Here is a 25,990-nt window from a genome sequence, read left to right on the forward strand (position 1 = left end):
AATTTCGCCCATTTTTACATTGGTTCATTTGTTTTGTTATTATTGAGTCTTCAGTGCTCTTGATATATATTTTGGATATATATATATCTTGGATATATATTTTGGATATATATATATATATATAGGAAAATACCAGATATAAGCCCTGCAAATATTCTTTCCCAGTTCGTGACTTATCTTTTCATTGTCTCAGGAGTGCTTTTTGTAGAGCACAATTTTTACTTTGATGAAGTGTAATTTTATACTTTTGCTACATGTATTAGTATGAATATGATTTTTTTATTTATTCTGTTAAAATGATGAATGTCAGTAATAGATTTTCAAATGTTAAGTTAAGCTTGTAGTCTGGGATCGAATTCCACTTGGTCAAAATATATTTTATATATAAATACACAGAGAGAGAGAGAGAGAGAGAGAGAGGCAAGCAGGGGAGGGACACAGAGAGAGGGAGACACAGAATCTGAAGCAGGCTCCAGTGCTGACAGCTCAGAGCCTGATGCACAGCTGGAACTCACAAGCTGTGAGATCATGACCTGAGCCGAAGTCAGACACATAACTGAATGAGCCACCCAGGCACCCCTGTATTTTTCTTTTATATATTTTATATTTTGTTTGTTTGAATTTTGGTTTAATATTTTATATCTCTGTCCATGAGGATCATTGTTCTGTGATTTTCTTGAGGTTTTTTTTCTTTCTTCAATTGCTATCAGTGAAATTCTTATCTCAGAATGAATTGGGTTGTGTTCCTTTTTCAGTTTTCTGGAAGAGTTTGGGTAAAATTAGTATTGTTTCTTCCTTAATTGTTTCAGCCAATCTGAGAGTCAGCATGTCTCTCCCCACCCCAAAGTTAGGTGTTAAGACATATGGCCATACATATATACCAAGAGGCTATAAAATGGTTTATTATTAGTATGATGACACTTTCAGGGGAGAGTAAAGCAACTCCCAAGGTGGTCCAAAAGTACGTTGAGAGAACAGGAAAAAGAGGGTGGCTTTGGGCTTTTATGGCAGTCAGCAGTGGGACTGGAATGGGCATTTCCCTTCTTGTTTGACTGATGGCCAGAACATGCCATGTCTCATGTATTTCAATTTGAACATGTTTAAGTAAGTCATTATGGTATTTTATGAGCCTTGCTGCCTAAGACTGATGAGAGAGTTGAAAATATCACTGAATGTCTTGTTTAAAAGACTAACTATATGGTTCAGTTGGTTAAGCATCTGACTTCAGCTCAGGTCATGATCTGATGGTTTGTGAGTTTGAGCCCCTCTTTGGGATATTTCCTGTAGGTAAGTATCCTCTGTCACCCTCTCTGCCCCTTCTCCACTTGTTTTTTTTTTTTTTTTTCTCTCTCTCAAAATAAATAAACTTAAAAAAAAAAAAGACCAGCTTTGTGCATTTAGAAAAGTGAATGAGTGCTTTGGTCATGATCAGTAATGTCTGAAAATCTAGAGGATAAGGACAGTCTTCTTTAAGGCTGTGTATTGTGTCTTTAGTGTGTAGAGACACATGTGCAATCTTCTTTTATATTTTGGATATCCATTTCGCAGGAGATTCTGAGTACTTAACCCAAATAAAACAACCGTTCTTCTTTATAGGTTTATTTAGAATGTCTTTTTCTTCTTTCAGTTAACTTTGGTAGTTTATATCTTTCCAGGAAGTTGTCCATATAATGTTGTCTAAATTTTTAGCATCTGCAGTTCATAGAATTCATTTATAGTCCTTTTTATTTCTGTGTGGTCATTAGTGGTGTTACTTCTTTCATTTATTTTTTTTTTCTTCTAATACTTTATTTAAATTCAGGTTAGTTAACATATAGTGTAGTATTGGTTTTAAGAGCAGAATTTTGTGATTCATCAGTTACATATAACACCCAGTGTTTATCACAAGTGCCTCCTTAATGCCCTTTGCCCATTTAGCTCTCTTCCCACCTCCCCTCCTGCAACCCTCAGTTTGTTCTCCATAGTTACGAGTCTCTTATGGTTTGCCTCTTTGTTTTTATCTTATTTTCTTTTTCTTTCCTTCCTTTATGTTCATCTGTTTTGCTTCTTAAATACTACATATGAGTGAAATCATACAGTATTTGTCTTTCTCTGACTGTCTTATTTCACCTAGCGTAATACACTCTAGCTTCATCCATGTCCTTGCAAGTGGCAAGATTTCATTCTGATTGTAGTAATTTGTGTCTTCCTTGTCTGTAAATTTTATTCATTATTTCAACGAATTGGCTCTGGTTCCATTGATTCCTTCTTGTTTTTTTCTTATTTCCAAAATTAATAGTTTCTCCCCTAATCTTTATTAATTCTACCTTCTGTTTTATATTTAATATACTTTCTTTCCCAATATCTTATGGTGGCAGAATAGGTTATTGATGTGATAACTTTCTCTGTTAACATAGCTGTAAATTTTCTTCTGAGTACTAATTTTGTTGCAACCCATAAGTTTTGGTATGCTGTATTTTCAAATTTATTTTTGTCTAAGTATTTTCTGATTTCTGTTGTGATTTCTATTTGACACATTGCTTATATAAAATATGTTGTTTAATTACCATAATTGATAAATTTTCCAGTTTTCCTTCTGTTGTTGATTTCTACCTCCATCCTGTTGTGGTCAGATGTCCTGGGGTAATTATGTTTTAAAATCTATTGAGACTTATTTGTGACTGAACATATGGTCTCTGCTGGAAAATGTCTCAGGTACCTTTAAAAGGAATGAGTATGCTGTTACCGTTAGGTAGAGTGTTCTGTATATGTCTGTTACATCTAGTGGATCAATGTGTGCAAGTCTTGTGTGCAAGTCTTCTATTTCCTTACTGATCTTCTTTCTGGTTTTTCTGTCCATTATTGAGAGTGGAATATGAAATCTCCAATGATTATTATGGAACTATCTGTTTCTCCCTCCATTCTGCCAGCTTTTGCTTTAGATATTTTGTGGTTTCTCATTAGATGATATGTGTTTATAATAGTTTTATCTTCTTGCTGTAGTGAATCTTTTATTGATATATAATATCTTTCTTTGTCTTGTAATATTTTTTGATTTATGGTCTATTGTGATTGATATTTGCTCATCTGCTTTCTTTGATTATTATTTGTATGGAATATCTTTTTCTGTGTACCTGTATCATTGGACCTAAAGTCTCTTGTAGACAGTTTATAGTTGGATCATGTTTTTCCTTGTGTGTGTGTTTGTGGCCTTTTAATTTTTGTATTTATTTTTAAAAATAATTTCTTCATTTTGGAATGATTTTGTATTTAAATAAAAATTGCAAAGATGGTACAGAAAGTTCCCATACAACTCACATTTTCATCTCCCCATTGTTAATCCCATTTAATTTTTAATTTTTTAATTATTGTTATTATTATTTTAATTTTATTTTTAATTTTTTAAAATTTACATCCAAATTAGTTAGCATATAGTGCAACAGTGATTTCAGGAGTAGATTCCTTAGTGCCCCTTACCCATTTAGCCCATCCCCCCTCCCACAAGCCCTCCAGTAACTCTCAGTTTATTCTCCATATTTATGAGTCTCTTATGTTTTGCCCCCTCCCTGTTTTTATATTATGTTTGTTTCCCTTCCTTTATGTTCATCTGTTTTGTCTCTTAAAGTCCTCATATGAGTGAAGTCATATGATTTTGTCTTTCTCTGACTGACTAATTTCACTTAGCATAATACCCTCTAGTTCCATCCACATAGTTGCAAATGGCAAGATTTCATTCTTTTTGATTGCTGAGAAATACTGCATTGTGTGTGTGTGTATATATATATATATATGTGTGTGTGTGTGTGTGTGTGTGTATATGTGTGTGTATATGTATATATATATATATATATATATATATATATATATATATATGGAAAGAGCCCAAATATCCATCAATGGATATATGGAGATATATATATATATATATATATATATATATATATATATATATATCACATTTTCTTTATCCATTCATCCATTGATGGATATTTGGGCTCTTTCCATACTTTGACTATTGTTGATAGTGCTGCTATAAACATGGGGATGCATGTGTCCCTTCAAAACAGCACACCTGTATCCCTTGGATAAATACCTAGTAGTGCAATTGTGGGTCATAGGGTAGTTCTATTTTTAATTTTTTTAGGACCCTCCATACTGTTTTCCAGAGTGGCTGCACCAGTTTGTATTCCCACCAACAATGCAAAAGAGATCCTCTTTCTCCGCATCTTTGCCAACATCTGTTGTTGTCTGAGTTGTTAATGTTAGCCATTTTGACAGGTGTAAGGTGATATCTCATTGTGGTTTTGATTTGTATTTCCCTGATGATGAGTGAAGTTGAGCATTTTTTATGTGTTGGATGGCCATCTGGATGTCTTCTTTGAAGAAGTGTCTATTCATGTTCTTTTGCCCATTTCTTCACTGGATTATTTGTTTTCTGGGTGTGGAGTTTGATAAGTTCTTTATAGGTTTTGGATACTAACCCTTTATCTGATATGTCATTTGCAAATATCTTCTCCCATTCTGTCAGTTGCCTTTTAGTTTTGCTGATTGTTTCCTTTGCTGTGCAGAAACTTTTTATTTTGATGAGGTCCCAGTAGTTCATTTTTGCTTTTGTTTCCCTTTCCTCTGGAGATGTGTTGAGTAAGAAGTTGCTGCAGGCAAGATCAAGGAGGTTTTTGTCTGCTTTCTCCTCGAGGGTTTTGATGGCTTCCTGTCTTACATTGAGGTCTTTCATCCATTTTCAGTTTATTTTTGTGTATGGTGTAAGAAAGTGGTCCAGGTTTATTCTTCTGCATGTCGCCATCCAGTTTTCCCAGCACCGCTTACTGAAGAGACTGTCTTTATTCCATTAGATATTCTTTTCTGCTTTGTCAGAGATTAGTTGGCCATACATTTGTGGGTCCATTTCTGGGTTCTCTATTCTGTTCCACTGATAGGAGTGTCTATTTTTGTGCCAGTACCATACAGTCTTAATGATTACAGCTTTATAGTATAGCTTGGAGTCTGGGATTGTGATGCCTCCTGCTTTGGTTTTCTTTTTCAAGATTGCTTTGGCTACTCGGGGTCTTTTCTGGTTCCATACAAATTTTAGGATTATTTGTTCTAGCTCTGTGAAGAATACTGGTGTTACTTTGATAGGGATTGCATTAAATATGTAGATTGTTTTGGGTAGTGTCAACATTTTAACAATATTTGCAATATTTGTTCTTCCTATCCAGGAGCATAGAATCTTTTTGTGTTTTTTTTTCTTTTTTTTTTTGTTTTGTGTGTGTGTGTGTGTGTGTGTGTGTGTGTGTCTTCTTCAATTTCTTTCAGAAGCTTTCTATAGTTTTTAGTGTATAGATTTTTCACCTCTTTGGTTAGATTTATTCCTAGGTATTTTATGGTTTTTTGTGCAATTGTAAATGGGATCAATTCCTTGATTTCTCTTTCTGTCACTTCATTGTTGGTGTACAGGAATGCAACCGATTTCTGTGTGTTGGTTTTATATCCTGCAACTTTGCTGAATTCATGAGTCAATTCTAGCAGTTTTTTAGTGAAATCTTTTAGGTTTTCCAGATAGAGTATCATGTCATCTGTGAAGAGTGAAAGTTTGACCTCCTCCCGGCCGATTTGGATGCCTTTTATTTCTTTGTGTTGTCTGATTGCAGAGGCTCAGACTTCCAATAGTATGTTGAATAACAGTTGTGAGCGTGGACATCCCTGTCTTGCTCCTGACCTTAGGGGGAAAGGTCTCAGCTTTTCCCCATTGAGGATGACATTAGCATTGGGTCGTTCATATATGGCTTTTATGATCTCGAGGTATGCTCCTTCTATCCCTAATGTCTTGAGGGTTTTTATCAAGAAAAGATGCTGTATTTTGTCAAATGCTTTCTCTGTATCTGAGAGGATCATATGGTTCTTGTCCTTTCTTTATTGATGTGATGAATCACGTTAGTTGTTTTGTGGATATTGAACCAGCCCTGCATCCCAGGTATAAATCCCACTTGGTTGTGGTGAAATTTTTTTTAATGTATTGTTGGATCCGGTTGGCTAATATCTTGTTGAGGATTTTTGCATCCATGTTCATCAGGGAAATTGGTTTATATTTCTCCTTTTTAGTGGGGTCTCCGTCTGGTTTTGGAATCAAGGTAATACTGGCTTCATAAAAAGAGTTTGGAAGTTTTCCTTCCTTTTTTATATTTTGGAGCAGCTTCAAGAGAATAAGTGTTAACTCTTCCTTAAATGTTTGGTAGAATTCCCCTGGAAAGCCACCCAGCCCTGGACTCTTGTTTTTTGGCAGATTTTTGATTACTAATTCGATTTCCTTACTGGTTATGTGTCTGTTCAAATTTTCTATTTCTTTCTGTTTCAGTTTTGATAGTGTATATGTTTCTAGGAATTTGTCCATTTCTTCCACATTGCCCATTTTATTGGCATATAATTGCTCATAATATTCTCTTATTGTTGTTTTTATTTCTGTTGTGTTGGTTGTGATCGCTCCTCTTTCATTCTTGATTTTATTTATTTGAGTCCTTTCCTTTTTCTTTTTGATCAAACTGGCTGGTGGTTTATCAAGTTTGTTAATTCTTTCAAAGAACCAGCTTCTGGTTTCACTGATCTGTCCTACTGTTTTTTTGGTTTGGATAGCATTAATTTCTGCTCTAATCTTTATTATTTCCTGTCTTCTTCTGGTTTGGGGTTTTATTTGTTGTTCTTTTTCCAGCTCTTTAAGGTGTAAGGTTAGGTTGTGTATCTGAGATCTTTCTTCCTTCTTTAGGAAGGCCTGGATTGCTATATACTTTCCTCTTATGACTGCCTTTGCTGCATCCCAGAGGTTTGGGGTTGTGGTGTTATCATTTTAATTGGCTTCCATATACTTTTCAATTTCCTCTTTAACTTCGTGGTTAGCCCATTCATTCTTCAGTAGCATGTTCTTCAGTTTCCAAGTATTTGTTACTTTTCCAAATTTTTTGTTGTGGTTGATTTCGAGTTTCATAGCATTGTGGTCTGAAAATATGCATGGTATGATGTCGATCTTTTTGTATTTACTTAGGGCTGATTTGTGTCCCAGTATGTGGTCTATTCTGGAGAATGTTCCATGTGCATTGGAGAAGAATGTATATTCCTCTGCTTTAGGATGAAATGTCCTGAATATATCTGTGAAGTCCATCTAGTCCAGGGTGTCATTCAAAGGCATTGTTTCCTTGTTGATTTTTTGATTAGATGATTTGTCCATTGCTGTGAGTGGGGCGTTGAAGTCTCCTACTATTATGGTATTACTATCGATGAGTTTCTTTATGTTTGTGATTAATTGATTTATATATTTGGGTGCTGACACATTTGGTGCATAAATGTTTACAATTGTTAGGTCTTCTTGGTGGATAGACCCCTTGATTATGATATAATGCCCTTCTGCCATCTCTTGATACAGTCTTTATTTTAAAGTCTAGATTGTCTGATGAAAGTATGGCTACTCCAGCTTTCTTTTGTTGACCATTAGCATGATAGCTGCTTCTCCATCCCCTTATTTTCAATCTGTAGGTGTCTTTAGGTCTAAAGTGGGTCTCTAGTATACAGCATATAGATGGGTCTTGTTTTCTTATCCATTCTGTTACGCTATGTCTTTTGATTGGAGCATTGAGTCCATTGACGTTTAGAGTGAGTACTGAAAGTATGAATTTATTGCCATTATGATGCTTGTAAAGTTGGAGTTTCTGGTGGTGTTCTCTGGTCCTTTCTAATCTTTTGCTGCTCTGTGAGTGTGTGTGTGTGTGTGTGTGTGTGTGTGTATGTATTTTCATCTTTTCTCCCCCTCAGTGTGTCCCCCTTAAAATTTCTTGCAGGGTGGTTTAGTGGTCACAAACTCCTTTAATTTTTGTTTGTCTGGGAAAGTTTTTATCTCTCCTTCTATTTTGAATGACAGCCTTGCTGGATAAAGAATTCTCGGCTGCATATTTTTCTCATTCAGCACACTAAATATATCCCGCCACCCCTTTCTGGCCTGCCAAGTTTCTGTGGATAGGTCTGCTGCAAACCTGATCTGTCTTCCCTTGTAGGTTAGGGACTTTTTTTCCCTTGCTGCTTTCATGATTCTCTCCTTGCTTGAGTATTTTGTGAATTTGACTACGATATGCCTTACTAATGGTCGGTTTTTGTTGAATCTAATGGGAGTCCTCTGTGCTTCCTGGATTTTGATGTCTGTGTCTTTCTCCAAGTTAGGAAAGTTTCCTGCTATTATTTGCTCACATAACCCTTCTACCCCGTTTTCTCTCTCTTCCTCTTCTGGGACCCCTATGATTCTGATGTTGTTCCTTTTTAATGAGTCACTGATTTCTCTAATTCTTAAATCGTGCTCTTTTGTCTTAATTTCCCTCTTTTTTTCTACTTCATTATTCTCTATAAGTTTGTTCTCTGTATCACTGATTCTCTGTTCTGCCTCATCCATCCTTGGTGCTGCTGCATCCATCCGTGTTTGCAGCTCATTTATAGCATTTTTAATTTCATTCTGGCTATTTTTTACTTCTTTTATCTCTGCAGAGAGGGATTCTAATCTATTTTTGACTCCAGCTAGTATTCTTGTTATGGTGATTCTAAATTCTGGTTCAGACATCTTGCTTGTGTCTGTGTTGGTTAAATCCCTGGCTGTCATTTCTTTGTGCTCTTTCTTTTGGGGTGAATTCCTTCATTGTGTCATTTTGAAGGGAGAAAAGGAAGTAATGAGGCAGAAAAATTGAAATTAAAAAATTTAATATTAAAGAAATATTAAAATTAAAAAATTGAAAAAACACACACACAAAAATCAAATAAATGATACTAGATCCTAGGTGTGTTTGGTCTGGGTGTTGAAAGTGGTTTGATAGATTAGAGAAAAAAGGTGGGGGAGGAAAAAGGAAATCGTTTGAGAAATTGAAAAATTGAATACACTGAAGTAGACTAAAATGAAATGTTGGGAGTAAAATAGAATGAAAAAATTTACATAAAAGTAAAAAATATAGTGAAAAAATTAAAGAAAAATATTTTTAATAGAGATTGAAAATAAAATGAATTTTTTCTCTTTCTGTATTCAAGAGAAAGAAAAGAAATGAATAAGAGAAAAAAGAATAAGAAAAAAGGAAATCATTTGAAAATTTGATAAAGTGAATACACTGAAGTAGAGTAAAGTAATGTGATGGAAGTAAAATAGAATTTGAAAAAATTTACACAAAAGTAAAAAATATAGTAAAAAAGTTAAACAAAAATGTGTTTAATAAAAATTAAAAATGAATTTTTCTCTTTCTGTATTCAAGAAAAAGAAAAGAAGTGAAAAAGAGAAAAAAAAGGAAAGAAAATTGAATAGATGGATGTGCTAACAGACTGAAATAGGACTGAAATTACTTCGTTTTCTGCTAGAAGTCAGACTATGAAGCACCTTATAGTCCACACACTAAGCAGGCGGTGAGACTTGTGTTCTTCAAGAGCAAGGTTGGCCCAGTTGGGCGGGGCTTAGTGTAATGGCCTCATTTTCCACTAAATGGCGCTGCTAGCCTACTGGGGTGGAGTGTTGTGGCGCTCGTAGGTGCATATGCACATGCGTGGGAGCAGTGAAAATGGTGTCACCCCATTACCCAGTCTCTAGTATCGGAATTCTGTTCTCCCCAGTCAGCAATCGTGCACCCATCCTCTGTCTTCAGCTTTGGTCCACTGCCTGCTTCTTTACTGTCCATGACCAAGCCCCAGGCAGTATCTCTCCCCAGAGTTTTATCTCAGATGCAGGTGTTTTCCCTGGCCCCTTACTTGTGAAAGACCTTGGCTTTGACCCATTCCACCCCTCTACAGGAGGGTCTCACCTCACAATGGCTGAATGTCAGCTGCACCCAGGAATACTTGCTGGACCCTGCTGCTGCCTGTGCCCCAAGACTGTGGCCAGGTGCCATCCTGCCTCAGAAAAAGTTCTCGAGATAGTGTAGCAGCAGCGTTTCAGGGATTATGGAAAATCACAATGCACATCAGGCACCAGGCTTCACCCTTAACAACCTTGTTCCAGCACCAGCCAATGTGGCCGTTTTCTGGGGTCTGCTGGGACCAGGTGGCCTCAACAGTTTCTACCAAATGTCCTTTTAGCAGTGGAACTGCTTTTCCTCATGTGGCCCAAGAACCTCCTGGACCCCACTCTGTTCCTGGGGATTTGCCCTTCCCACCAGAGCACCGCCAGTTATCAAGCTGTGGAGTTGCAGACTTTGTGCTCCCCTTGTTTACAGTCTTAATGGAATTTAAACCCTTTCCTTTCTCCTTTCTCCCTTTTTAGTTTAGTCCCTGGGGTTGTTTCCAATTTTCCACTTTCTCTCCAGCTGCTTTTGGAGAGGGGTGTTTTTCCTGTATTCTCCCCTCCGTCCCAGTCTCCATCCTCTCTCTGCCTGCAAAAGGGGTTCCCTACCTTTTGGGGCTTCTTGCTCTCCAAGTTCAGCTCTTTGTGTCATGTACCTGCTGAATCCTGTGGTTCAGGTTGTGCAGATTGTTGTGTTAATCTTCCAATCAGTTCTCTAGGTGTGTAAGATGGTTTAGTGTTGGTCTGGCTGTATTTCATAGACAAGAGACCCACAAAAATCTTCCATGTTGTTCCGTCATCTTGGCTCCTCTATTATTTTTTATTGAAGTATAGTTGATACACAATGTGACACTAGTTTCAGATGTCTGACATAGTGATTTGCCAACTGCATATGTATATGTTATGCTATGCTCACCACACGTGTAGCTACCATCTGTCACCAAACAATGCTATTACAATTGGATCATGTGTTTTTACCCAAAGTCTGTCTTTTGATATGGGAGTTTCATGCATGTCCATTTGAAGTACTTACTGATGAGGAGAGACTTCTGTCATTTTTCTATTTGTTTTCTATATGCCTTGCAGCTTTTTTGTTCCTCACTTTCTGTATTACTGTTTCTTTTGTGTTTAGTTGATTCTTTGTTGTGAAAATTTTAAATCCCTTTGTCATTTCCTTTTGTGTATATTCTATAGCTATTTTTTGCGTGTGTTATCTTGGGGATTTCATTTAACCTGCTAAATCTGTGTCATTCATTATAATTTATAGAAGTTCAAGTTTAATAACATTCAAAAATTCTGCTCCCATAATGTGTTGTTCATGGTCACCCTCTTGGGTTGTTGACATCACAAAAATATCTTTTTGTACATCGTGTGCCCCCAGACATAAACTTTCATTAATTTAAATGAATTAGTACATTAAATTATATAGAAAACTTGATTGGCGTTACAAAGTTTAAGTAATACTTGTTTTTAAATCAATGATTTGTTTTAAAAAACGGACTAGTTTCTTTAATCATGTAGAAACCAAAAGTAGTTAGAAACTGTTGCTATAATACTAAGTTTATATTTTTCTATGCAGTTACCTTTATTAAAATATTTATTTTTCATTCACCTTTGAGTTAGTATCTGGTGTCCTTTTGTTTTTTCCCTGGAGGACTCCCTTGAGCATTTCTCTCAGTGTGGGCCTAGTAGTAGCAAGTTTCCTTAGGTTTTGTTTATTTGGGAATGTTTTGATTTTCCCCTCACTTTTGAGGGACAGTGTTGCCAGATATAGAATTTTTTTTTTGGGCCATTCTTTTATTTTACCACTTTGAATGTATTGGCCTGCTGACTTCTGGTCTCTAAAGTTTCTGATTAGAAATCTATTGATAATCTCATTGACAATCACTTGTATGTGATGAGTCACTTTTCTCTTGCTGCTTTTAATATTCTCTTTTTATCTTTCTAAATTTGATTATAATGTGTCTTGACTATGTGTCTGAGCTCATTTTTCTTGGAGTTGATGAGCTTGGATGTTTATATTCACATCTTTCATCCAATTTGGGAGATTTGGGAGATCATAGCTGAAATATTCTCTCTATCCCTTTCTTTCTTTCTTCTCCTTCTGAGCATCCACAGTGCATATGTTGGATCCTTAGGCTATGTTGTCTTGTTTTCAGTCTTAACTTTACTGCTCTCCAGCCTTTATCATTTCCATTATCTTCTCTTTAGGTTCACTGTTAATTTCTTTTGCCTCAAATCTGCCTTTGAATGCCTCTAGTGAAATTTTCATCACATTAGTTGTATTTTTCATTTCTAGAATTCATTTTTAGCTTCTTTTTTGATTTTCTATCCCTTTATTGACATTTTTATTTTGCACACATTTTTTTTCCTCTACCTCCCCCACATCTTGCTTTAGTTCTCTGAGAATCTTTAAGGCAGTGATTTTAAAGTCATTGTCTGGTATATCTACCATCAGGTTTTTCTCAAGAACAGTTTCTGTTGATTTATTATTTTCCTCTGAATAGGCTTTCGTTTTCACCTTCTTGGTGTGTCTTGTGATTTTTGTAGAAGACTGAATATTTGAATCTAACCATGTGTTGAATCTGGAGATGAGACTTTCCTCCCTTCCCCAGGGTCTGCAGATTTTTGTTATTCGTTTTGTTTATTAATTTTTTTGATTGTTTTATCCTGCTGTTGTGGAAAAGATCAATATAAGATGTAGATTTCAATGTCCTCAGGTATTTTCTGGACCTTTTCCTGGTCATAAGTGGACACTTTCTTCTAATGTTCCTGGTTTATGTAGTTGTTTTCCAATGTTCTAGCCTTTAATATCTGTCTCGCATAAGGGAAAAACAGAAAAATGAGGGAGAAAAAAAGATCATCAGCCTTTTAAGATCCTTTGAAGTCCATTCAGTCAGAGGGGGGAGATGGTTGCAACAATAGGTGTAGGGATAACAAAGACTTTGCTGCCTACTTCTTTGTCTGCACTTCTGTGATTAGAGCAGCAAGCAGCAATCAGAACCCAGATACGTGATATTTGGATTTTGGTTTTTTTTTTTTTTTTTTTTTGGTCCACTCTGGTTCTTGAAACCTCTGTGCATGCTGCTTTGTGAACACATGTATAGGTGCTTGCCATGTGATGGGGACAGGGGATGGATAGTTGCTACTGTGATAAAAGCTGAAATAACTGAAATTGAGTAAAATTATCTGCAATTTACATTGAAAACCTGCCCTAGAAGTTACTGCAACTCTTCAAAATAGATACTCTAGACCGAGTCTTCTAGTTCAATTTTTATTTAATTAGGGGAGGCAGATTCCTGTTGCTCTACCATCTTCCCAGAAGTTTTCCTACTATCTTTTGACCTTTTTTTTTTTTACAAAATTATATATATACATATGATGTTGAATATGTGTGTGTGTGTATATAAAAGAGAATTTTCACCAGTTTCTGTTTGAATGTGTGTCCAGGGAAGCTTTTTATACATATGTGCTCAAAGTGGACCACAGGAGTACTTTCTTGACAGTGTCAGGGATGGAAAGTCCTCCACTGAACAAATAATTCTTCTTAGGAATCACCTGAGGTGCTGTAGCTTCTGCTTTGTGTAAGGCAGCGGCACATCCCTCTTTGTGAGCCTCTATGTGAATTTTTGTGTCTTGAATGAGTGTGTTCAATGAATCTCTACAAAAGTTGTCCACAATATAGTGTCATACACGTGCTCCTGGAGAAAGGTGAATGTGGTTAAGATCTTGCCAGCAAAGCTTATGAGCAAGGCTGTTGAGGTAGTCCATGAGAAGTCAGTACAAGTGATTTGTATCCTTCAAAGATGAAGGAGAAGAGAAACTGCAGCTGAGATCTTGTTGAAATAGGATCAGGACATACTAACAAATCTATGCTTGCAAAGTATCTATTACTACTTAGATAGAGTCAGCAATTTCAGTAATATTGGAGATGGGGAGCAGGCTTAATATGATGCATCACTGCAATAATGTTATAGTAATGTTCTGCAAGGTATCATAAATTCTTTTCAGATTTATGAATTAATCTAAATTAAGCTATGAAATGGAAAAGCAGTGTAGATAATCACTCCTTTGCTTAATAGATCTTTTATAATGGGATTTCATCCTTAAAGCCACTGTTTCAATATGTATTGGGTTGTATTTAAAGGTTAATATGTTGGACAGATCCAAACACGTCCTTTTTTGTGAAGCTGACTATAAGTGCCAGAACTCTAATATTATTTTAATTTATGACATGTTACATAAGACAACAATAACTATTAGTAGATGATGTAAAAGATGGTTGCTATGACTATGGGATATTTTATCCCAGTAGTTAAGACAGGGCATGGAAATTTGTCCTGTATCTAATACTTTTGGCTCCTAGTAATACAGGAATATCTACATAAATATAGAAAATATAATCATTATATCTGTTATTTTTGCCCCAGTATTGATTAAGAACACTAATCTCACTAATCTTTGTCATTGTTTCATCTCATCCAATGTTAAAATTCATTTGGAAGTTCTGACAGAGAGGTACAAAAGCAACTTGTGCCCTTTATCAGTTGTAAATTTTTAAAAGTAATGTTAGATTCCCACAGGTATCAAAACAGAACTCTGTTTTCTTTCCTGACTCTCCCACCCTGCCCATCTCCTCTCTTTCCTCTTTCTTTTGGTTGTTATTAGATGTATTTTGGGGAAGTATCTGTTATAACCTGCCTATATATATATACATACATATATATATATATAAGCTTCTTCTTCAGAATATCCCCATTAGTATCATCAAAGTTAGGGGTCTCCCCATGGATAATTTTGAGACATGTGAAATTAATTCGAACTAACTCCTTGAAATAACTCCATGGGCCTGTCATCAGTCTTTTTCTCTATTACTGTGTTAATCAAGATTTTCCTCTAGCTACAAGATAATCAGCAGCAGCAGCAGAAAAGTCATTTTCTAAGGTTCTAGTGCACCATCTACTTTTGCAGGTATCGATCTCATCATACCACTTGGTAACTACCCTTCTTTACATCATTCAGTGCACTTGTAAATTGCTATCAGTTCTACTCTGGAGGACCATTCTTAAGGGGGCAATACCTGACTGCGACACACAGTCACAGAATTCTACCTAGCCTAGTGTCAATCACAGCTCATGCTGGAATCCAGAAACACAATCCAATCTGATACAGAAAATAGGTTTGTGTGAGACACATAATCAAGACCATGTAAAGACTAAACCCATACTTTTGCTCTAAATGCCAATTGTGGAAGCTTCTGAGTGGGATGGAGGTGAGGATCCCCCTAACGTGGGTCTGGCTTGCTTGGCTTGAAAATCTTGGTCACACAAGGGAGGGCATGTTGAGTCTTTCCTCTAAGTTTTTCAGGATATGTCACGGAAGGTTAAGGGAGAGATGAAGCTTGAAAGCTGTCAGCAGTCTAACTTCAAAAATGGTGTTAGACTTTTTATTACACAGGAGTTATGGGGAAAATGCCAGGATGGTAAGTAGGGCTGCAGAAGACTGCAATTTTTAACTGTAATTTTTAATTTAGAAGACTAAATTTTTAATTTAGGCATTGGTATTTTTTGGTAGAATGAAAAACCTCTGCATGTTTCACTTTTAATTTTAATGCAAATGATTTCTTTTTCTAAGTGATAAATGACAGGGGAATGGGTATAAAATAAGGTCTGTATTTAAATATAAGGTATGCCATTCACTCTATGTGCAATCCTGACAAATTATCTGGCACTCCTTTCATCTCTGTTTTCTCACCTATAAAATGATGAATAGTTATACCTTTATGTGAAAACTTTAAATAGAATCTTGAAGTACTTTAAAATGAATAAAAGTATCTAAACCTATTAACAGGTTATCAATAAATATTGGCAGGTTGTGTGATTGAAGAAATGAGAAAGCAGAAAAAAACATACAAAATAGAAGTTCAGTAAGGGAACATTTGAAAATATTTACAATAATTGGAATAAATAAACCATGATATCCTCATGCGAATGTTAATTTGGGTTGTATGGCATAATTAAAAATTTTCCTATTGGTGTTTATTTTTTATCCTCTTTTTTTAAGAAAAGGGTGAAACATCATATGAAGTTATCAGTTGGCTTCCACCTGAAGATCATAAAAAAGAATTCAAGAAATGTTTTGATTTCCTTGTGACAGAAGCTTTGCATGGCAGGTAATTTCTTTTATTCTCTGCTTGAAAGACTTACCGTTTTAGTGATTTAAATGAATGGTTGGATACATAGATACTTGGAGTGAGTTTAAGAGCAATGGATAGATGAATGGATGAATGGATAGATGGGGAGATCAATGACAGGGGGCAGAGGATAAATGGAGTAGATGAATTTTTACTCACAATTATTCAGTCTGTGTAGTGTGCCTCTTCCACTGAAAGTAGGAATGCATTTCTGTATATGAGGGGAATTGTTCCTTTTGGATCTTCCTGGCAACACTTCACCTACAGTGTTTGCATATTCTCCACCACACAGATGGTGGATAGACAATTTAATTTCTCATTGTTGGTATGCAAATGGGAGTCGCCATATTATACTTATTTTTCCTCCCACTTCCTCATATAAATTCAAGAATAGAAAAATGCTTATGAATATTGATTTCTTATACCTCAAACCAGTGTCTTTTAAACTCGTTTAAGAAACCAAATATCTTGGCGATACACAATGAGTGAGTAACCTGAGAGCTTTGCCATTACCTAGAATGTATAGAAAGTTCTTCATGTTTGACATCAGAGGGGAAGACACAAATTCATTCCTTACTTGCTTAATACAGTGGCTTAATGTCCATCCCCCTTCTTCCTTAGAAATTCTGTTTGCTAGTAGGTGGTCATAAAATATGGCTTTTTTATAAAGTCATTTTCCTTAGTCAAACTAGACTCCAAATTTTCTCTAATATATAAGAGATCTGATCTAAAGTACTGATTTGAAATTTTGTCTATATCATCTAATGTTGTTATTGATACATTTTTAAATTCTATATCTCATCTCTTCTTCCTTAAACTGATTACCTTGAAGGCCGTTTTTTTTTTTTAATGTTTATTTTATTTTTGAGAAAGAGAGAGACAGTGAGAGCAGGGGAGGAGCAGAGAGAGAGGGAGACACAGAATCTGAAGCAGGCTCCAGGCTCTGAGCTGTCAGCACAGAGCCTGACGCGGGCTGGAACTCACAGAACGTGAGATCATGACCTGTGCTGAAGTCGGACGCTTAACCGACTGAGCCACCCTGCCGCCCTGAAGGCTGGTTTTATATACATGTCACATATGGTATAATATACCAAGCACAGTGCTTTCCTATATTTTTTCAATTAACTTAATTTCTGACATGATTAATGTTCTACTTTTGAGGAATTTGTACTTCATATTTTAAATTTATCACCAATATTTAGCAGCACTGTTCAGGTGAAATCACTTAAAATATAATAGAGAATAATTTCAGCTAATCACCTGTTATCACATGAAGTTGATTTTAACCCCCAGGTGTAGATCTGCATATTGCCAATGAGTTCTCACCTGTGGGCTTTCTTTCAGTGGGCTGACATAGTGTAGTGTTGTACAGGTTACAGGTTGGCCAGGCCATTGATTCTCTTAGTTCTTCATTCAAATGGTAGGCCCATGGGTCACCAAAGTACTTGTACCTGTAACCTCTGGTCAGGAACTTTCTCATCTATTTGTCCCTATGCTACATAAAAAAGATCATTTTCCTTGCAGGCACTGATGCAAAAACATTGAAGCAGAATGGTTCCTGGAACATTGCCATAGACCAGAGTCTTAATAGATATTGGTAAAATTTTAGCATGAACTTTTGTGAATACTCCAGCTGGGTATGAAGTGGAAAGGATAGTAGTTAGCTTCACAAAGGCTTTTATTTTTGTTTGTTTTAAATGTTAATCTTTTCTGGTAGGAAGACGTAAATCTCATGTTCAGCTTAGAATTAGAATTCAAATATTGCCATCAGAAAGTTCCTTGTGTGAGGCAATCTATCAAATTCAGGCTATTCTCAATTTGAACTAAAAGGGCTATATCATGAATATTGATGTCATGAAGTTATTTCCACAGTTCACTTAGGAAATAGGACAGTCACTGATAAAAAGTCAGTATACAAATGAAAGTTAAAGAGAGCATCACACCTAAAGGAAATAGAAGCAGAACAGCAAAGACACCCCAAACCCAGCAGAAGAAGAGAAATAATAAAGATCAGAGCAGAAATAAACAATATAGAATCTAAAAAAACAGTAGAGCAGATCAATGAAACCAAGAGTTGGTTGTTTGAAAAAATAAACAAAATTGATAAATCTTTTGCCAGGCTTCTCAAAAAGAAAATGGAGAGGACCCAAATTGATAAAATCATGAATGAAAATGGAATTATTACAACCAATCCCTCAGATATACAAGAAATTATCAGGGAATACTATGAAAAACTATATGCCAACAAACTGGACAACCTGGAAGAAATGGACAAATTCCTAAACACCCACACACTTCCAAAACTCAAACAGGAAGAACTAGAAAATTTGAACAGACCCATAACCAGCGAAGAAATTGAATCAGTTATCAAAAATCTCCCAACAAATAAGAGTCCAGGACCAGATGGCTTCCCTGGGGAATTCTACCAGACATTTAAAGCAGAGATAATACCTATTCTTCTCAAGCTGTTCCAAAAAATAGAAAGGGAAGGAAAGCTTCCAGACTCATTCTTTGATGCCAGCATTACTTTGATTCCTAAATCAGACAGAGACCCAGCAAAAAAAGAGAACTACAGGCCAATATCCCTGATGAATATGGATGCAAAAATTCTCAATAAGATACTAGCAAATCGAATTCAACAGCATATAAAAAGAATTATTCACCATGATCAAGTGGGATTCATTCCTGGGCTGCAGGGGGGGTTCAACATTCACAAATAAATCAGTGTGATACATCACATTAATAAAAGAAAAGAAAAGAACCATATGATCCTGTCAATCAGTGCAGAAGAAGCATTTGACAAAATTTAGCATCCTTTCTTAATAAAAACCCTTGAGAGAGTCAGGATAGAAGGAACATACTTAAGCATCATAAAAGCCATTTATGAAAAGCCCATAGCCAATATCATCCTCAATGGGGAAAAAATGAGAACTTTCCTCAGGAACACAACAGAGATGTCTACATTCACCACTGTTGTTTAACATAGTGTTGGAAGTGCTGGCATCAGCAATCAGACAAAAAAACGAAATAAATAAGTATCCAAATCGGTAAAGAAGTCAAACTTTCATTTTTCACAGATGACATGCTACTCTACATGGAAAACCTGAAAGATTCCACCAAAAAGCTGCTAGAACTGATACATGAATTCAGAAAAGTCGCAGGATACAAAATTAATGTACAGAAATCAGTTGCATTCTTATACACTAACAATGAAGCAACAGAAAGACAAATAAAGAAACTGATCCCATTCACAATTGCATCAAGAAGCATAAAATACCTAGGGATAAATCTAACCAAAGATGTAAAAGATCTGTATGCTGAAAACTATAGAAAGCTTATGAAGGAAATTGAAGAAGATATAAAGAAATGGGAAAACATTCCTTTTTCATGGATTGGAGAGTAAATATTGTTAAAATGTCAACACTACCCAAAGCAATCTACACATCTAATGCAATCCGAAACAAAATTGCACCAGCGTTCTTCTCGAAGCTAGAACAAGCAATCCTAAAGTTTGTATGGAACCACAAAAGACCCCAAATAGCCAAAATAATATTGAAAAAGAAAACCAAAGCAGGAGGCATCACAATCCCAGACTTTAGTCTCTACTACAAAGCTGTCATCATTAAGACAGCATGGTATTGGCACAAAAACAAACACATAGACCAATGGAATAGAATAGAGACTCCAGAATTGGACCCACAAATGTATGGCCAACTAATCTTTGACAAAACAGGAAAGAATATCCAATGGATAAAAGACAGTCTCTTTAACAAATGGTGCTGGGAGATCTGGACAGCAACATGCAGAAGAATGAAACTAGACCACTTTCTTACATCACTCAGAAAAATAAACTCAAAATGGATGAAGGACCTGAATGTGAGACAGGAAACCATCAAAACCCTAGAGATGAAAGCAAGAAAAAGCTCTCTGACCTCAGCCGCAGCAATTTCTTACTTGACACATCTCCAAAGGCAAGGGAATTAAAAGAAAAAATGAACTATTGGGACCTCATTCAAGATAAAAAGCTTCTGCACTGCAAAGGAAACAATCAACAAAACTAAAAGGCAACCGATGGAATGGTAAAAGATATTTGCAAATGACATTGGATAAAGGGCTAGTATCCAAACAGAAGAGACTCATAAATATGGAGAACAAACTGAGGGTTGTTGGAGGGGTTGAGGGAGGGGGGATGGGCTAAATGGGTAAGGGGCACTAAGGAATCTCTTCCTGAAATCATTGTTTCACGATATGCTAACTAATTTGGATGTAAACTTTAAAAAATAAAGAAGAAAATTAAAACAATTATAGAAAATGTTTAATATATAATATTAAATGAAAGAAATGATATGTAAAAAAATAAAATAAATAAATAAAAATAAAAAATAAAAATAAAATCAGAAATAAAAGACATCCAGATGGCCAACAGGCACATGAAAAGATGCTCAATGTCACTCTTCATCAGGGAAATACAAATCAAAACCACATTGAGATATCATCTCACTCCAGTCAGAGTGGCTAAAACGAACAAATCAGGAGACTATAGATGATGGAGAGGATGTGGAGCAATGGGAACCCTCTTGTACTGTTGGTGGGAATGCAAACTGGTGCAGCTGATCTGGAAAAGAGTGTGGAGGTTCCTCAAAAAATTAAAAATAGATCTACCCTATGACCCAGCGATAGCACTGCTGGGAATTTACCCAAGAGATACAGGACTGCTGATGCATAGGGGTACTTGTACCCCATTATTTATAGCAGCACTTTCAACAATAGCCAGATTATGGAAAGAGCCTAAATGTCCATCAACTGACAAATGGATAGAGAAGATGTGGTTTATGTATACAATGGAATATGAATTGGCAATGAGAAAGAATGAAATCTGGTCATTTGTAGCAACGTGGATGGAATTGGAGAGTGTTATGCTAAGTGAAATAAGTCAGGCAGAGAAAGACAGATACCATATGTTTTCACTCATATGTGGATCCTGAGAAACTCAACAGAAGACCAGGAGGGAGGAGAAGGGGAAAAAAAAAGAGTTACAGAGATGGAAGGAGGAAAACCATAAGAGACTCTTAAATATTGAGAATAAACTGAGGGTTGATGGGGGATGGAGGGGAGGGGAAAGTGGGTGATGGGCATTGAGGAGGGCACCTGTTGGGATGAGCACTGGGTGTTGTATGGAAACCAATTTGACAGTAAATTTCATAGTAAAAAAAAAGAATGTATCAACTAGAAATGAAACTCTAAAATCTGCTAGTGTAGGGAATGCTTTCAAAGCAGAAGGATCTTGAATTAGCTCTGATAGTGGGTGCATATGGATTGGCCAGAGAAAGGGGAGGGGAGGAGGTGAGAACATTTCAGGAGGCAGAAACACCTGGAGCAGAGTGATCAGAGCAGAGTATTCATTGGACACTGGTAAAATGGGTGGGTGGTAAAATATTGTGAAATTAACACCTCCAATGAATATTTGTCTTTAGTTTTTTTGTTTGTTTGTTTGTTTTTGTTTTTACAGGGAAGCATTTGACAACTTTGTATCATTAATGAAACAACTGGGAATTCGATGCAGTGATTTGCTAAGGAGAGGTGATATCATGGATTTCTTAAAAAATGAGAACTTTGACTTGGTATTTGTTGAAGCACTTGACTTCTGTTCTTTCCTCATTGCTGAGAAGCTTGGGAAGCCATTTGTGTCAATTCTTCCTACCCAATTTGGAAGTGTGGACCATGGGCTACCAAGTCCTGTGTCTTATGTTCCATTATTCCGTTCCTTGCTCACCGACCACATGGACTTCTGGGGCAGAGTGAGGAATTTTCTGATGTTCTTTGATTTCTCCATAAAGCAAAGGCAAATCCATTCTACCATTGAGAACACCATCAAGGAACATTTCCCGGAAGGCTCCAGGCCAGTTTTGTCTCATCTTTTAAAGAAAGCAGAGCTGTGGTTTGTTAACTCTGACTTTGCCCTTGAGTTTGCTAGGCCCCTGCTTCCCAACACTGTGTATGTTGGAGGCTTATTGGCCAGACCTGTTAAACCAGTACCACAAGTAAGTAAAACCTTAGTGCTCAATAGGGACTTCATGCAGAGCTCTTCAGTGCAGAGTTGGTGGCTTCCCTGCCAGTGGGAACTGGGAGTGAAGTAGGATGAGACAAACAAAACACCTAAATGTAAATTTTTATTTTTTTAATTTTTTAATTTTTATTTTTCTATTCTATTTATTCTATTCTATTTTAAATTTTATATTATTTTGGTGAAAACACTTAATATGAGATCTAGCCCCTTATCAAAATTTTAACCATACAATACATGATTATTTACTGTAGGTACCATATTGGATCTCAGATCTCTAGACCTTATTTATCTCACTTATCTGTAATTCTTTCTCCATTGAATAATAGCTACCCTTTTCTCTTAAACCCTAAACCTTGGAAACCAGCTGCCACTTTTCATTTTATGAATTTGAATATTTTAAATGCTTCAGATAAGTTAACTCATGCAGTATTTGCTTATCTGGCTTATGTCACTTATCATAATATCTTTAAGTTTCACCCATGTTTTCCCATATTGCAAAATTTTCTTCTTTTTTAAAGAATACATAATATTCTTTTTAAAAGAACATATAGTATTCTTTTTTAAAGAATATAAGTATTGTTTTTTAAAGAATATAGAGAACTTTTAAAAATATGTAGTATTTTTTAAAGAATATATATATTATATATATAATGGAATATATATATATATATATATATAATGGAATATATATATATATCACAATTTCTTCAACCATTCATCTTTGATGGATATTTTGTTTGTTTCCATATCCTGCTTATTGTGAATAGTGCTTCAGTGAATATGGGAATACAGACATCTCTTTGAGATCTTGATTTCCATTTTCTGTTTTTAATTTGTGGGGAAATTTCCATACTATTGTCCTTAGTGCCTTTGACATTTTTCATTCCCAACCACAGTATGTAAGGGTTGTTATTTCTCCATATCTTTAACACTAGTTGTCTTCTGATTTTTAAAAAAACTACCAATATTTGTGAATTAATAGCTCATTGTGGTTTTGATGTGTATTTCCCTGATGGCTAGTGTTGTTGAGCACTTTTTTCATATATCTGTTTGCCATTTGGCATGTTTTCTTTGGATAAATGTCTATTCAAGTCCTCCATCTATTTTTAATAGAGTTATAAGACTTTTTTCTTCTCCATTGAATTGTAAGCCTTTCTTATACATTTTGGAGATTAATCTCTTAGGATTATGGTTTATAAGTGTTTTCTATTCTGTAGGTCTTCTGTTACTCTGTTGATTGTTTCTTTGCTGTGCAGAAGCTTTGTAGTTTAATGTAGTCTCACTTGTTTTGTTGTTTGTTTTGGTGTTTGTTTCTTTTGATTTTGATATTTCATTTTCTAGTTTATTGTGCTATATTTTTGAAATCAATAGCAAGACCAATACCATGAAGTTTCACCCTGTGTTTTTTTTCTAAGAGCTTTGTTGTTTCCGTTTTAGGATTAAGTCTTTAATCAATTTTGAGTTGAGTTTTTTGTATGGAGTAAGGTGAGGGTCCAGTCAACCTCTGGTGAGAGGTTGTTTTCATAACTATCTGCCAACTTTGGTGAGCCTGGTTACACAATTGCCTGGGGTACAGTTAGTTTTTAGTTATTTTTATTTTTATCTTTTAAGTACTTCAAATAAAATATTTTTAAAATATTTCTGTACAGAATGAGAGCATGGAACTTCCTATTCTAATGTCATGTTGTGCTCTTTTCAGTTTTAAATAATAGATTTACATTAATCTTATAATTATCAAAAGATAGTAAAGGTGATTTTAAGTGGTCCCCCAGAATGGTAGTTCTAACTACCAGTGTAGTGCTGGATGGAGTCAATTACAGCCCAATGGAACAATGGGGTATAGGTTGGGAATTGGGAACAACCAAACCATGAAGAGGATGGAGAAACTGTTATAAAGAATTGACAAAACTGTATTAATGCTCATTTTTAGGGGATTAAATCAGAAACTTCCTAGGGGGCCTGCTGGCTCATTTGGTTAAGCATGTGACTGCGGCTCAGGTCATGATCTTACCATTCGTGAGTTGGAGCCCCACATTGGGCCCTGTGCTGACAGCTCAGAGCCTGGGGCCTGCTTCAGGTTCTGTGTCTCTCTGTTTCTGCCCCTCTTATGCTCGCACTCTGTCTCTGTCTCTCTGTTTCAAAAATAAATAAATGTAAAAAAATTAAAAAAAATTTCCTAAGAATAATCTAGGAATTATTATATGCTATATATTATATAGTATAATATATGCTAATTAATATCACACAAAATAGACTTCAGTCAAAAAGTTCACAGGAGGTAAAAATATTTTATAAATGGTTTAATATAACAAATCAATCAATGTAATACATTATTAGAGTGGAAGGAATAAACACATCATGTCAATATATGCAGAAAAGATATTTGACTAAATGAATACCCTTTCATGATAAAAACAAAACTAAGGGTAAAAAAGGTACTTCTTCACATGACAAAGAGTATTTACTGGAACACTCACAGCTAACATCATATTCTTTATGATAGACAGAAATTGTGCTGCCTCAGGTCAGTAGTCTAAGATGCCCACTGCTACTTAAATATGCCATAGACAGAGCAAGTAGGCAAGAAAAAGAAATTCCAAATTGGAATGGACAATGTCAAAATAGCTTACATTTTTTTATATGACATAATTCTCTCTATAGAACATCCCAAAGACTTCACACACCAAAAATAAACTACTAGATGTTAAACAAATCTAGCAATGTTGCAGGGAAAATATCAACATGGAAATAGGACTTGTGTTTCCATACACTGGCTAGGAACAACCTGAAAATGAAACCAAGTAAATTATTCTGCTTACAACAGCATCCAATTAAACTGAGGAGGTGAAAGACATGTATGTTCACTGGACACTACAAATTTCCTGAGAGAAATTAAGAAAGACCTAAATAAATAAAAAGATATCTCTAGATCATGGGTTATGATACTTAATATTGTTAAAAGAGCAATACTACTGAAAATTATCTACAGATTTGATCTAATCCTTATCAATAGTTTAATGGCCTTTTTTATAGATGAAAAAGGCAGTTTTCAAATGCATATGGAAATGAAGAGACCCTGAATAACCAAAGACCCTGAATAACCAAATGCAGAGACCCTGAATAACCAAAGACCCTGAATAAAAAGAAGAATGACTCATACATCTGTGACTAATTCATTTTTACAAGGATGCCAAAAACAACCAATGCAGTCTCTTCAGACTCTCTTCAGAAAATGGTGCTGAGACCATTGGATATTTGCTCACATTGAAGGGAATGTATTTTGAGCCTTCCTCACACCACATACCAATATGAACTCAAAATGGATCAATGGCCTAAATAAAGAGCTAAAAGCCATAAAATTCTTAGAAGACAAGAAAGGGATAAATCTACACAGACTTGGATTTGGCAATGAATTTGTAGATGTGACACCAAAGCATGAGTAACAAAGGAAAAAAAATACATAAATTGGACTTCATCAGGATAAAAAACTTCTCTGTATCAAGGTAGAATGCAAGTTTGTCTTCTCACTGCCACATTTTAGCCTCATACTGGAGGTCCTAAGTAAAGCAATAAGACAAAAAAGGAGATAAAAGGCATATAGATTAGACAGGAGGAAATAATGTGGTTTTGTTCACAGATGGCATGATGGTCCATTTAGAAAATCTGAAAAGTCATAAAAAAATCCTAGAATTAGTAAGCAATTGGAGCAATGCCACAGGACACTAGTTTAATGCATAAAATCATCCTTTTCTTATATATCAGCAATGAATGGAGGAATATGAAATTAAAAACAATATACTATTTACATTAGCACTACCAAAAATGAGATCTTAGGAATAAATAAAAAATATGTATATATACAAGATTAAATGAGGAAAACTACAAAACTCTAAAGAAAGAAAGAAATTAAAGAACTAAATAAATGGAGAGTAAGTCCATGTTCATGGGTAAGAAGACTCAATAT

At 35.5% G+C, this 25,990-nt stretch overlaps 1 protein-coding gene across 5 annotated transcripts in view; it reads left to right on the plus strand.

The window, feature by feature from the left end:
• The window catches only part of LOC128310950 (UDP-glucuronosyltransferase 3A2-like), a 60,938-nt gene that overhangs the window by 27,102 nt on the left and 7,846 nt on the right, over positions 1–25,990 (plus strand). For 4 of the 5 annotated variants that reach the window (XM_053201496.1, XM_053201489.1, XM_015076901.3 and 1 more), the window contains 2 exons: positions 15,830–15,938; positions 21,469–22,000. In XM_053201496.1, coding sequence (XP_053057471.1) covers positions 15,830–15,938; positions 21,469–22,000 — 641 coding nt within the window. Of the gene's footprint in view, positions 1–15,125; positions 15,249–15,829; positions 15,939–21,468; positions 22,001–25,990 lie in introns of all 5 variants that reach the window. The other variant, XM_053201499.1, reaches the window with a different exon arrangement.

Source organism: Acinonyx jubatus, chromosome A1, assembly GCF_027475565.1.
Source record: "Acinonyx jubatus isolate Ajub_Pintada_27869175 chromosome A1, VMU_Ajub_asm_v1.0, whole genome shotgun sequence".
In the NCBI taxonomy this organism is placed as follows: Eukaryota; Metazoa; Chordata; class Mammalia; order Carnivora; family Felidae; genus Acinonyx; species Acinonyx jubatus.